The sequence below is a fragment of the Rhinoderma darwinii genome, chromosome 7 (assembly GCF_050947455.1).
Source record: "Rhinoderma darwinii isolate aRhiDar2 chromosome 7, aRhiDar2.hap1, whole genome shotgun sequence".
NCBI classification, from domain to species: domain Eukaryota; kingdom Metazoa; phylum Chordata; class Amphibia; order Anura; family Rhinodermatidae; genus Rhinoderma; species Rhinoderma darwinii.
In genome coordinates, this window is record NC_134693.1 from 57245186 (window position 1) to 57258802 (window position 13617).

Sequence of the window (13617 nt, forward strand, 5' to 3'; positions counted from 1 at the left end):
TTTCTTCTTTTCTTTCTTTTAACCTGCCGCACTGAAAACATCATATTAGCGGTGCGCATGCGCAGTATGTTTTCTACGGTCATCGCCTGTCTCCTCCCCTTATGCATCACGTGCGCGCATGCGCATACGTGAGCCGGGGACGCTGATGTAGTGAGTTTCTCTTCATTGAGTGTCGTCCAACGGTGAGTATCGTCTTTCCTGTACTGTACATTTTATTGTAAATCTGCCACTTCACCAATGTTTACTAAACCCTGTATACACTGTACCGCTATACACACTGTTATAACAGAGGGCTCTCTGCGCAGATGCCTCACGCTCACTTAGGTTGTTATGTAGTAACCACAGTAACCACTAATGGATCACTTGTTAACTCAGGTTGAATCACTGATTGTGTTACCACACTGGGTTATATATACTCTGTTAAGATTGTTGGTCATTGCTTGACAAAGATCCCATAGAGACGGATCGAAACGTTGCCTGCCTTGGGTGAATAAACACACCACTTTTTTTCACCAATTTCCTTGGAGTGCTGCCTCTTCATTTTTTTGGGATTTCATTAACAAGGGTTCCTAGCCTCAACCTAGGAGGCTTGCACCCACTGCTGTCGCTGTACTGCTTTATTCTTTTTCTCATTATATATATAAATATATATATATATATATATATATATATATATATATATATATATATATATAATGTATGTATGTAGCAGTAATAATAATTACGTATCTGTGCCAGTTTCTTTTATGTTTTTGTTTATTGCAGAAATAAAACAATACACAGTAAATGACTATGACTCTATGTAAGTGAATACATTTAGAAAACAAAAGCTGCTTGTCTATAGTTTTCAATGCAGGGATTTTCTTCTTGTTTTTCTAATGTTACATCTGGTGTGTATTTACTGTAATCACACTGAAGATTCTGTTGAAAAAAGTAAAAAATAGAATTAGTGCTTTGTATCTAAAATTACAATAAGAAAATAAACTAAATATTAATGTGTAGCTAAACGTTTGACAAACGTCTGACATGTCAGTGACATGTCAGAAGTTTGGATTGGTGGGGGTCCGAGCACTGAGACCCCCACCAATCACTAGAACGAAGCAGCTGAAGCCCTTGTGTGAGCGTTCAGCCGCTTCGTGTCTGTTCTGCTTTTTCCGGAAAGCCGATGTATCGGTGTACGGGCTCATAGACTTTCTATTGAGTCCGTACACAGATACATTTATTTCCGGAAATAGCCGAACAGACACGAAGCAGCTGAGCACTCAGACGAGGGCTTCAGCTACTTCGGTCTAGCGATTGGTGGGGGTCTCAGTGCTTGGACATTAAGCCTAAACAATAACTCTGCCACTATAAAATTAAAAGTATAATTTATTTTCAGAATAAAGAAAAAACAAAATAAGAACACGGATTCGAAAAATGATTTTGCTAATTTTATACATATGTACACATACATATACATTTATGTGTTATGTATACATATTTAACTATATATATCTATATATATAGCACATAAAATCTATGGTAGTAGAAATTGTGGTCACTTTCCCATTGTGCCAGTGAAAGGTTGGCTCAAACTAAAAACTCATTAAGAATTTTTTCTCACAAGTATTCATAAGTGGATGTGAATAAAACATGTAATTGACTTGAATGTATACTCGCGTGCATTTCTACTGTGAAATACCATCGTTCTTCAATGCGTTTTTTTTGTCTACATGGTAATAACTTGTGTGAACACGTTAAAATACATGTTTCACCTTTAGAAAATGCTAGGACAAAAAAAAACGCATTGAAAAACCACACCTAAATTATTAGGCTAATAACATGGGGTCTGTGCTTTTAGCCCATTAATTGACGTGAGGCAGGCGGTAAGGGTATGTGCACACGACCTCTTTTCAGACGTAATGGAGGCGTTTTACGCCTCGAATTACGCCTGAAAAAACGCCCCTAATACGTCTACAAACATCTGCCCATTGCTTTCAATGGGAATTACAATGTTCTGTTCCCACATGCCTTTATTTTAAGCTTCGCTGTCAAAAAATGGAGCGGAAAAAGACGCTCCGTAAAAAGAAGTAGCATGTCACGTTTTTTGGAGCTGATTTTCCATTGAACACTATGAAAAACGCCTCAAAAAACGCCTCAAAAAACGTCTGAAAAGAAGCCTCAAAAGAAGCTCCAAATTTCATTCTCAGCTTCAAAAACGCCTGAAAATCAGAGGCTGTTTTCTCTGAAATCAGCTCCGTATTTTTCAGACGTTTTTTGTTAAGCGTGTGAACATACCCTAAGGGTATGTGCACACGTGAACTGTCTTTTATGTCTGGAAAGACAGACTGTTTTCAGGAGAAAACAGCTGCGTCGTTTCAGACGTAAAAGCTCCTCCTCGCATTATGCGAGGCATATTTGACGCTCGTAAATCTTGAGCTGCTCTTCATTGACTTCAATGAAGAATGGCTTAAATTATGTTGCAAAGAAGTGTCCTGCACTTCTTTGCCGAGGCAGTCAATTTACGCGTCGTCGTTTGACAACTGTCAAACGACGACGCGTAAATTACAGGTCGTCGGCACATACGTCGGCAAACCCATTCAAATTAATGGGCAGATGTTTGCCGACGTATTGGAGCCCTATTTTCAGGCGTAAATCGAGGCATAATACGCCTCGTTTACGCCTGAAAATAGGTCGTATGAACCCAGCCTAAGGGGTTAACATATGTGATCAAACATTTGATCATAATTCAAATAGTATATAAAGAAAAAGTTGAGAAAAACCTCACAAAAATTTATTTATCCCATAGATTTCAATAATTGGCAACTTGTCCAGAACAGACCATTTCAGCAAGTTCAGCCTGAGAGCAGAATGCAGATAAATAAATCTTTTTAGAGCCCTTGAATTCTGTCATGGGACCTACAGGAAACACTACTGGATCTCACTACATGATGTGAAAGTGCATGAGTACAGCATTAGAAACAAGCCGCACAAATTAAATCTACGTAAAAGTTCCGAGGAAGAAATCTTAGCTGTTTAGAAAAAAAGATCAGGGCAAGATTAAAGTTTGTCATGAACACTCAGGCAAGCACCAGGACTTCTGGAGCAAATGCTCTGGACTGACAAGGCAAAGATAGAGCATTTTTTGGCCATAGTGCCAAAATACATGTTTGGCGAAACCAAAGAAAGCATTTTACTAGAAGAATCTGATGATGGTAATGTTATGGTTTGAGGCTGCTTTCATTTCTGAAGTTTGAAGCTCAGAAGAAGGTGAACCTTGAAAAATGACGATAATACTAAACATACCAGTAAATACAACAATAAGTGGTAAAAGAAAATGAATGGAGGGTTCTTAAATGGTCAAGTCAAAGCCTGGATTTTAATCCCATTGAGGTGATGCAGAAAGATTTGAAACAGGCAATGCATGCAAGAAACCAATCTAATATCACACCGTTAAAAAAAATTCTCCATGGAGGAGTGGGTAAATATGTTTCCAAGCAAATGTTAGAAATGCCTGCTGTTGCCAAAGGGGGCAATATCAGATATTAGATTTAAAGGGGCTATCTGGGCTGTAAAAAGTTTTTACTAATGGCTGCAAATGTCCTGAAATAAAATATTTAAAAAAACAGTAAAAAAAAATCAGTACTCACCTCTCTTTTCCCTCCGGCGGCCCTCCAGGTGAATCTTTACATGCAGGCAGCATGTTACCGCTGCAACCTATCAGAGGGCTCAGCGATGACTAATTGTATTTGTTGCCTGCATGTAAACAATCACCGAGAGGGCCGCCGGAGCGTCAGCAATTGATTACTGGGGGAAGAATAGGTGAGGTCTATATTTTTTTCAGGATATTTGCAGCCTTTAGTAAAAAAAATGTTTCATCCCGAATAGGGTATATTAAATAAATTTGTTAGTGTTTTTCTAATCAATTGTTCACCTTTTCTTATATACTGTTTCGATGAAGAGCAAATGTTGATGTATCCATACATGCAACAAACAAATAAAAAAAAAATACTTTTTGACATGACTATGTTTTGCATGTGCAGTGATAACAAGGTTTACAATATAGTTAAAAGTGGATGTGCAAATGTTCCGTATTAAGGGTTGGCCCTGAGGATAATTTCTTCTAGTAAGCCCAAAAAACCACAGTCTGATTTCCCATCTTTTAATACCAACAACTGGGCAGAGAATTTAGTATCTAGTGGTGCAAAAATTCCACTTAGAAGTTACAGTGGAGGGCACAGAAATATTGACGACTTCTAGCTAGGGAAAGACTTCAGAAGTCCTTAAAGGGGTTGACCAGGAAAAAAATATTTTCTAAAAAGTGTCCTCCAGCATTGGTTTGCCTTCCCTAAAACCCCCTACTAACCTTCTAACCAGTTTCTGTTTGATCTCAATCGTCACTGCTGCTCTTTCTGTTTGTTTACATCCCTTGCTTCTGTTCCTGACTGTTTCCCGTCAGGGATGATGGGGTAATACACAGGGATGATATAACGCCATCATCCCTGTATATTACCCTATTATCCCTGTTCATAACCCAATCATCATAACCCCCATCATCCCTGTATATAGCCACCATCATCCCTGTGTATTACTCCATCATTCCTGTATATAACCCCCATCATCCCTATATATAACCGCCACCATCGGTTATATACAGGACTGATGGGTGTAATACACAGGGATGATGGGGTAATACACAGGCATGATGGGGGTTATACACAGGGATTATGGGGTTATACACAGGGATGATGGTGGTTATATACAGGAATGATGGGGGTTATACACAGGGATGATGGGGGTTATACACAGGGATGTTGAGGGTAATACACAGGGATGATGAGGTAATACACAGTGATGATATAACGCTATCATCCCTGTATATAACCTGTATATAACTCCCATCATCCCTGTATATTTCCCCATTATCCCTGTTTTTAAACCCATCATCCCTGTGTATAACCACCATCATCCCTGTGTATTATCCCATCAATCCTGTATATAACCTCCATCATCCCTATATATAACCACCATCATCCCTGTGAATTACCCCTATCATTAATGTATATAACCTCCATCATCCCTGTATATATAACCCCCAAAATCCCTAAACAGGGATGATGGCGATTATATACAGGGATGATGGCGGTTAAGTACAGGAATGATGGGGTAATACACAGGAATGATGGGGGTAATACACAGGGATGATGGGGTAATAAACAGGGATGATCGGGGTTATACACAGGGATGATGGAGGTTATATACATTAATGATGGGGGTAATGCACAGGGATGATGGTGGTTATATATAGGGATGATGTACACAGGGATGATGGGGATTGTACACAGGATGATGGGAGTTATATACAGGGATAACGGGGGTTATATACAGGAGTGATGACCCCATGATTACTGTATATAACCCCATCGGCAATGTATTTATATAACCCCATCATCCCTGTATTTATGTTACCCAGCGTGGGCCATGAGTGAAGAGGAGGGTGTGTACGAGGAGAGGTGTGGCGGGCAGGCAGTGAGGGAACTCTGCTTTGGGACTCTGGCCCTGTGGAAGTAGTTAATATCTTTTCAGCCGGAAGTGCCTTTCTGAGTAAAGGCACGGAATGTCACAGGAAATGAAAAATGTACTCTGGATGTGGTCACGTGACCGCTAATTAGAAGTAAGTAGCCATTCCAAAAATGAAATGACATTGTATTAGAAAGTTAATTGTACATGTCACCTTAGGTTTAAATAGAAATACAATTTATTCCAGGCCAACCCTTTTAAATCCTGCTACTTATTTGGAGGTAGAAAACTTTCGATAGTTCTGATATTGTGCACATTAGACTTGAGGGTGTAGGATATTTTGGTTTACTGTAAATATGGAAGTTGCAAAGATTCTATTTCCATTACCTGTACATTTCGGATAAGTTATTTTTTGTCCAACACATTTTCCCGCTGGTTTAGTACGACGATGATATCCATTCTTACATTTAAACGTGATATTTTCACCCTCCTCGTAGTATACTTCATTATTATGCACTTCATCCAACTCTAAATTGTTTTCATCAACATAATCTTGATCTATACGGCATGTCTCTATGAAATCATATAGCAAACATGATGTTTACATGACAAAGTTCAAATAAGGATCATTGTAAAAATCATTAAGTAATATACATGTTTATCCTATCAACCCCAATTACATATATCAATGGCATACTATATGCTGAACTCTTTTATACTATATTGTAAAAGGGGTTGGAGCTCCATTTATTTGCAACAAAATGTCAATTCTCTAACTTCCTTTGCATAGTGTAACATTCTTAATAGGTACCAATAAGAAGACATCAGGATTGTACATGGCATAAGGGGGGGGGGGGGACACAGTCATAAATTTGGTGTTGGGTCCCAGTTTATTCAAGTTACACCTCTGGAACCAAATGATACAATTCTATGGTCTGCATGGTCGCGGTGGTTCCCTAGTGTGGAGACGCAGGGAACTCAGTGAGCCGCCGTAACACCTGCTGCACTTGTGTCTGCTGTGTACATGAGGCCTTAGCTTGAGTTTAGACTCAAAGCTTTAAATACATTGGTTGAAAATGTTTTTGCAACTGCTTCTCTAGAAAACCACTACTGCGGTTGTTCCATGCAGATTGTAATGCTACAGTTTCAAGTCAATGGGTGAAAATATGCAGAAAAATTACTAATAAGGATACTACGTTAACAAAAAAAACAAAAAACTTCAGCCACCCTTGAAAAACTCTTTTACGTTTTCAATGTAAAATGTGAGTGTTACAAATTTCAATGACTTTTATGTATCATCCTGGATGTTAGCAGCAAGAAACAATAAATGATGCTTACTTCCAGAGAAACATCTGGTATAGCTAAACTTCCCATCATAACATTCAATCACCAAAGATGCTTGATTCGGTCGTCTAAACCCTGTCTTGCAGGTAACACTCAATTCCGTGCCATGTTTATAATTTTTATCAAGAATATTTTTAAGATTATCAGATGATTGTAACTCAATGTTGCCTTTTGCAAGATCTTCAGAGGAGATTTTACATGAACCTGAATGAAAAGTAAAAGGGAAGATTTTTAGTTTATAATTCTATTACAACCCACACAGTGGCCCACATTTATCAAACTGTTTACGCTAGCTTTTGTCATAAAATGTAAGTTCAAAAGTTTGATTCTGACGTGTCAAATGTGGAAACCTCACACCTCTGGAAGAAGGCGCTATTGTACCAAAATGCACATAGGAGTGGACACTAGCCTTCCGGAGTCCCAGTTAGCAGTAGGTACAGTATGTATTACTTTTTTAGCATTGGATATTTTGCCTACACTTATTTAATCTCCGCTACATTTGACTGACCCTCTAATTCGATGGAATATTTATGTACAATTATATTGGGGTTTATGTACTGGCTGCATCACCCAGCATATGCTCATTTACAGCGCATTATTACAGATATGTGTTGTTGACATGCCATGAAATAATCTAATAATAATATCTGTAATAATGCGCTCTAAATGAGAATATGCTGTGTGATGCAGCCAGTACATAAACCTCAATATAATTGTACATAAATGTCCCGTCGGATATATAGCATTTTTAACTTTAAGTTTTTTTGTAAAATTTCTATTTCTGACTGATGAGTCCAATTACTCCATGGGTGGCGTTTCCTCCAGTTTTAAAATAATGTTTTAAATCTATTACCTGAATAAAGTTTACAATTTATATGTACGCATGGTTATGCAGCAACTGTTCTTTTTGTAGGTTCCATATGTATATACTTACAGGTGTAGTCTTTGTTGATATCTTCCATAAATTAGCAGATCACTTTTTTTTTAACATATAACTTTCTGCACTTATACAGTTGCATTTCTTTTGTTTCATATTTAAAGAACAACTTCAATAGTGCAAATTTACACCTGCTTAGATTAGATTTTTTGACTGTGAGAGAGTTGTCAAAATTCAGCTTTTAATGTTGTACTCACTTTGACATACTGGTAGATCAGTCCATTGACCATTCTCACATTTAACAATTATAGGACCATGTATTACATATTCCTTATTGCACTCAAATTCCACATATGAGCCTGAGTCATAACTGGCTTGTTGTTCATCTTTTATTAATCCGTTTAGGATTTTTGGGGTTTTGCAGCTTCCTAAAGGTTAAAATGAAAGGAATTTTAGAACAAGTTACAGCTCATAGAGAAGTATGCATTGCTCTTGTGATGAATACATAACCATAGTTATCAGATTGACAACAATTCTGGTCATTGATTACAAGGATATTTTCCAGACAGTTTAAAGACTTTACTGGAGAGATACCCCTCATTTCACTGCCCCTTACCTTGCCATCCAAGAATTACATGTGTTTACCTATTTCAGAGTTTACATATGAAATTCAAGTGGCGTATACTATAATTGAAGTCATGGTATGTCCCTTCATTTTAAAACATCTCCCTCCCCATCAGGGGTGACACGGAAATCATAGGGGCCACCCAGCACTGAGAGCTTTGACAAATGACTACTTTTTTAATAAGTAAATGTTCACCATCATTTCATAACAGATCTTTACTGCAGTCAGAGCTCTAGTTTTCAGACAAAAGAGAAACTCCATTAATACTGTAGACAGTGAACGACTATCCTATCCCCCCTCTTCGCCATGAAGCATGTCAGATTCATCTACTGTGTGAGGCCCGCGGTCCCCACATACAGGCAGCTACGACTGCAGGACTCTGAAGTGTGCCAGCGTCTCCTTCCCATGAGATGCTGGCACACACTGCTCTCTCCCCCATATGATGCACGTAGGGTGCGTGCGCTCGTCCCCAGTCTTAAAGGGCCAGCATGAGCACCAGGAATATCATCCCAGTCCAATACCAGCACACCGGGACCTTAAAAGTAACTCTGCCCACTTGCTCATTGCCTGAGCAATGTTGTGTCTAACCCTATGTTGGTCTGAAAAGGTTCCCAAGCGTTATCCTATATCCTGTGCCTGTGCTCGGTGTCAAGTGCAGTATCCAGTGTCCGCGTTCGGCGTCACATCCAGTGTCCGTGACGACTTTAGTATCCATGCCCGATGTTCGTGACGACTTCAGTATCCGTGTCTGGTATCCGTGTCAAGTCCAGTGTCCGTGACGACTTCAGTATCCATGTCCAGTGTCCATGACAACTTCAGTATCCATGTCCGGTGTCCGTGAAGACTTCAGTATCCGTGTCTGGTGTCTGTGCCAAGTCCAGTGTCCATGACAACTTCAGTATTCGTGTCCGGTATCCGTGTCAAGTCCTGTGTCTGGGACGACTTCAGTATCTGTGACCGGCGTCTGTGTCAAGTCCTGTGTCTGTGACGACTTCAGTATCCGTGTCCGGTGTCCGTGCCAAGTACAGTGTCCAAGACGACTTCAGCATCCGTGTCCTGTATCCTAGACACGTCAGGTTGTCCAGCACAAACAAGCTTCCGATAGTCCGGCACAAGCCAGCTTCTGATTATCCGGCACAAGTCATCTACTCAGGTACTTTTGTCCTAGAGACTATTATTGACTCTCGTTTAACCAGTTGCTACTCCGCTATGGTGGAGCGGCCCAGTGGGTCCACATACCCCACAGCCATGACACACTGAGTGCACGCCCTGTTGATGTATCCGGCCTAGGTCTCTTTAACTCTAAGGAATTTCATCAGCATTTTGCTTCAGTGTTTGTAAGCCAAAACTTTTAGTAAAAACTGCACAGTAAAAAGGATAATGAAAAGATTTGTACCTCTTCCGTGTTTTGGACCCACTCCTAGTTTTATCCTACAAATACTGAAGCATAATACCGACTAATATACTGCTGCGTGAATGTACTAGCCTTAGGCTAGAAATGCCAGTTCAGACCTGGTGCTGTATAAATGTGGAGGAATTTCTTATTAAACAAATCGCAGTTGGCCCCACTCTGAAGCCTCATACACTTTACCCTCAGTAAAATATTCAAAAAAGTGGCAAATGTACTTCATAAATATGGTGCTCGGTGAACACCATATTTTGAAATGTATTTAACCCCTTTCCGACATGCGATGCGGTTGGGGGGCGCCATTGGTTGGCATGGCAGCCTGGGGAACTGATGAAGGTCCCCAGGTCTGGCATTTTTGTCAGTATCACGATATACTGCAATACATTAGATTTTCAGTATATTGTGCAAGCGATCCAACGATCGCTAGTTCAAGTCCCCTAGGGTGACAAGTAAAAAAAAGTGAAAAACAGTAAAATAAAGTTTTTTTTTTAATAAATAAAAATGAATAAAATGTTCAAAGCAAAAAAAAAAACAACCTTTTGCCATTTTGCCTCAAGCACAAAAGTATTTTTTTTTTTACATAACTGGTATCGACGCGTCCGTAAAAGTCTGGACTAAATAATGATATATTGTAATAGTTCATACGGTGAAAAATAAAAAAACGCCAGAATCGCTGTTTTTTGGTCACTTCATCTCCCACAAAAAATGGAATAAAAAGTGACCAAAAAGTCTCATGTACCCCAAAATGGTACCAATAGAAACTACAGCTCGTCACGCAAAAAAAAAAAGCCCTCATATCGCTCAATCAACAGAAATAAAAAAATAGTTATGGCTCTCAGAATATGGTGACAAAACTCAAATTTTATTTTTAACAATCATTTTGTTCCTTGCAAAAAGTAGTAAAACATAAAAAAAATATAAATTTAGTATCGCTGTAATCGGATTAATCCGCAAAATAACATGTTATTTTTACCGCTTGTGGATGCCGTAAAAACCAAACTCCCTAAAAGATTGAGGAATCACTGTTGTTTTCCTATTCCACCCCACAAATATTTTTCCAGTTTCCCACTACATTATATGGTACAATAAATGGTGCAGTGAAAATCTACAACTCATCCTGCAAAAAAAACAGCCCTTATACGGCAATTTTGATGGAAAAATAAAAAAGTTAGTGCTTTTGGAAAGAGGGGAGGAAAAAACTAAAGTGAAAATCCGAAAAATGGCTGCGACGGGAAGTGGTTAAGGCAGACAACCAGCGTAAATTGATTAACAAATCAACCTCATACAGCTCCAAATCCCCTGCTTCCTTTTACACAGTACATGATAAAGCTACCACCACTAGGGGAAGGTCAATGGAAGTTATCAAAATTTCTATGTAGTGAGCTTTCACTAGTAGCTGCTGCAGGTAAATGCAGTGATTCTATGTTGGGAAGCAGGAGTTTAATGCATGGCCCTTTGCACCATTTTCACAGGCTCCATAGCGGTCGTGTTGTCTGCCTCTATGGTAGAGTCATTTATGTTTGTGCTGTCCTCAATGCTGATAAATACAGGCAGATACTTATCCATCATGAAAGACCATCAGGGAGGCGTTTCATTGGCTCCAAATTTATTCTGCAGCAGGACAACAACCCCAAACATACAGCCAATGTCATTAGGAACTATCTTCAGCGTAAAGAAGAACATGGAGCCCTGGAAGTAATTATATGGCCCCCACAGAGCCCTGATCTCAACATCATCAAGTCTGTCTGGTAAAAAATGAAGAGACAGAAGGATTTGAGGATACTTACATCCAGTGTTCCCTATAAGGTGCGTGGCTGCATGGCCACGCATCTTCCATGATCCGCCCGCTCACTAAATGTTAAAGCCCGCGCACTGTCACGGGCGGAGGGCGGATGCAGTGGCGTCGCTAGCACCGGAGGTGCATCCTCGGGACACACATACAATTGAATACTATAGGCTGCAGGTCACGTTAGGCCTGCAGCCTATAAGGCACTAGGAGTCGCACAGGCCGGGGTGATGACGTCACATCATCACGCCGGTCTACGCATGCGTCCCGTCTGAGAGGCAGAGTAGCGCCCCGTCTGTCGCTGGAACGGGGCAAGGTAAGTACAATCTTATTTTTTTTTAGGGAACTGTGTGGCATTATATACAGGGGGAGGGGGGGCTGTGTAGCACTATATACAGGGGAGGGCGGCTGTGTAGCGCTATATACAAGGGGAGGAGGGGGGCTGTGTAGCACTATATACAAGGGGAGGGGGCTGTGTAGCACTATATACAAGTGGAAGAGCGGGGCTGTGTAGTGCTATATACAGGGGGGCGGGGGGCTGTGTAGAACTATACACAAGGGGAGGAGGGGGCTGTGTAGCGCTATATACAAGGGGAGGAGGGGGGGCTGTGTAGCACTATATACAAGGGGAGAGGGGGGCTGTGTAGCGCTATATACAAGGGGGGCTGTATAGCGCTATATACAAGGCGAGGAAAGGGGCTGTGTAGCACTATATACAAGGAGAGAGGGGGCTGTGTAGCGCTATATAAAGGGGGGAATTTCTGTGTAGCGTTATATACAAGGGGAGGAGGGGGCAGTGTAGCGCTATATACAAGGGAAGGGGGGGGCTGTGTAGCGCTATATACAAGGGTAGAGGGGGCTGTGTAGCGCTATATACAAGGGTAGAGGGGGCTGTGTAGCGCTATATACAGGGGGGGAATTGCTGTGCAGCGTTATATACAAGGGGAGGAGGGGGGCTATGTAGCGCTATATACAAGGGGAGAGGGGGCGGTTAGCGCTATATACAAGGAGAGGAGGGGGCTGTGTAGTGCTATATAAAGGGGGAGGGGGCTGTGTAGCACTATATACAAGGGGAGAGGGGGGCTGTGTAGCGCTATATACAAGGGGGGCTGTATAGCGCTATATACAAGGGGCGGAAAGGGGCTGTGTAGCACTATATACACAAGGAGAGAGGGGGCTGTGTAGTGCTATATACAGGGGGGAATTTCTGTGTAGCGTTATATACAAGGGGAGGAGGGGGCTGTGTAGCGCTATATACAAGGGGAGGAGGGGGCTGTGTAGCGCTATATACAAGGGTAGAGGGGGCTGTGTAGCGCTATATACAGGGGGGGAATTGCTGTGCAGCGTTATATACAAGGGGAGGAGGGGGGCTATGTAGCGCTATATACAAGGAGAGGAGGGGGCTGTGTAGTGCTATATAAAGGGGGAGGGGGCTGTGTAGCGCTATATACAAGGGGAGAAGTGTGGCTGTGTAGCGTTATATACAAGGGGAGAGGGAGCTGTGTAGCGATATATACAGGGGGAAATTGCTGTGTAGCACTATATACAAGCGGAGAAGGGGGCAGTCTAACACTATATACACAAGGGGAAGAGGAGGGCTGTGTAGAACTATATACAAGAGGAGGGGGCTGTGCAGCACTATATACACAAAGGAAAGAGGGGGGCTGTGTAGTGCTATATACAAGGGGAGAGGGGTGCTGTGTAGCACTATATAAAGGGGGGAATTGCTGTGTGGCAGTATCTGCAGGGTGCTGTGTGGCTCTAACTACAGGGTGCTGTGTGGCACTACCTACAAGGGTATAATGTGGCACTACCTACACGGGGCTGTGTGGCACTATCTACAGGGGTCTGTGTGGCACTATCTACAGGGGTCTGTGTGGCACTATCTACAGGGGTCTGTGTGGCACTATCTACAGGGGTCTGTGTGGCACTATCTACAGGGGTGTCTGTGCGGCACTATCTACAGGGGGGTCTGTGTGGCACTTTCTATAGGGGCGCTGTGTATCAGTATCTACAGGGGGGGTCTGTGTGTGGCGTTATCTGCAGGGGGCTGTGTGTGATGCTATCTACAGCGGAGT

At 41.4% G+C, this 13617-nt stretch overlaps 1 protein-coding gene across 1 annotated transcript in view; it reads right to left on the reverse strand.

Moving 5' to 3' along the window:
* Positions 1–738: 738 nt before the first annotated feature.
* Positions 739–13617, reverse strand: part of CFH (complement factor H) — a 272806-nt gene continuing 259927 nt past the window's right edge. The window contains exons 22-25 of the mRNA XM_075833420.1: positions 7978–8148; positions 6838–7047; positions 5887–6072; positions 739–921 (exon numbers count right to left, since the gene is read on the reverse strand). Of these exons, the coding sequence (XP_075689535.1) occupies positions 908–921; positions 5887–6072; positions 6838–7047; positions 7978–8148 (581 nt within the window). The 3' untranslated portion in view covers positions 739–907. The remainder of the gene's footprint in view (positions 922–5886; positions 6073–6837; positions 7048–7977; positions 8149–13617) is intronic.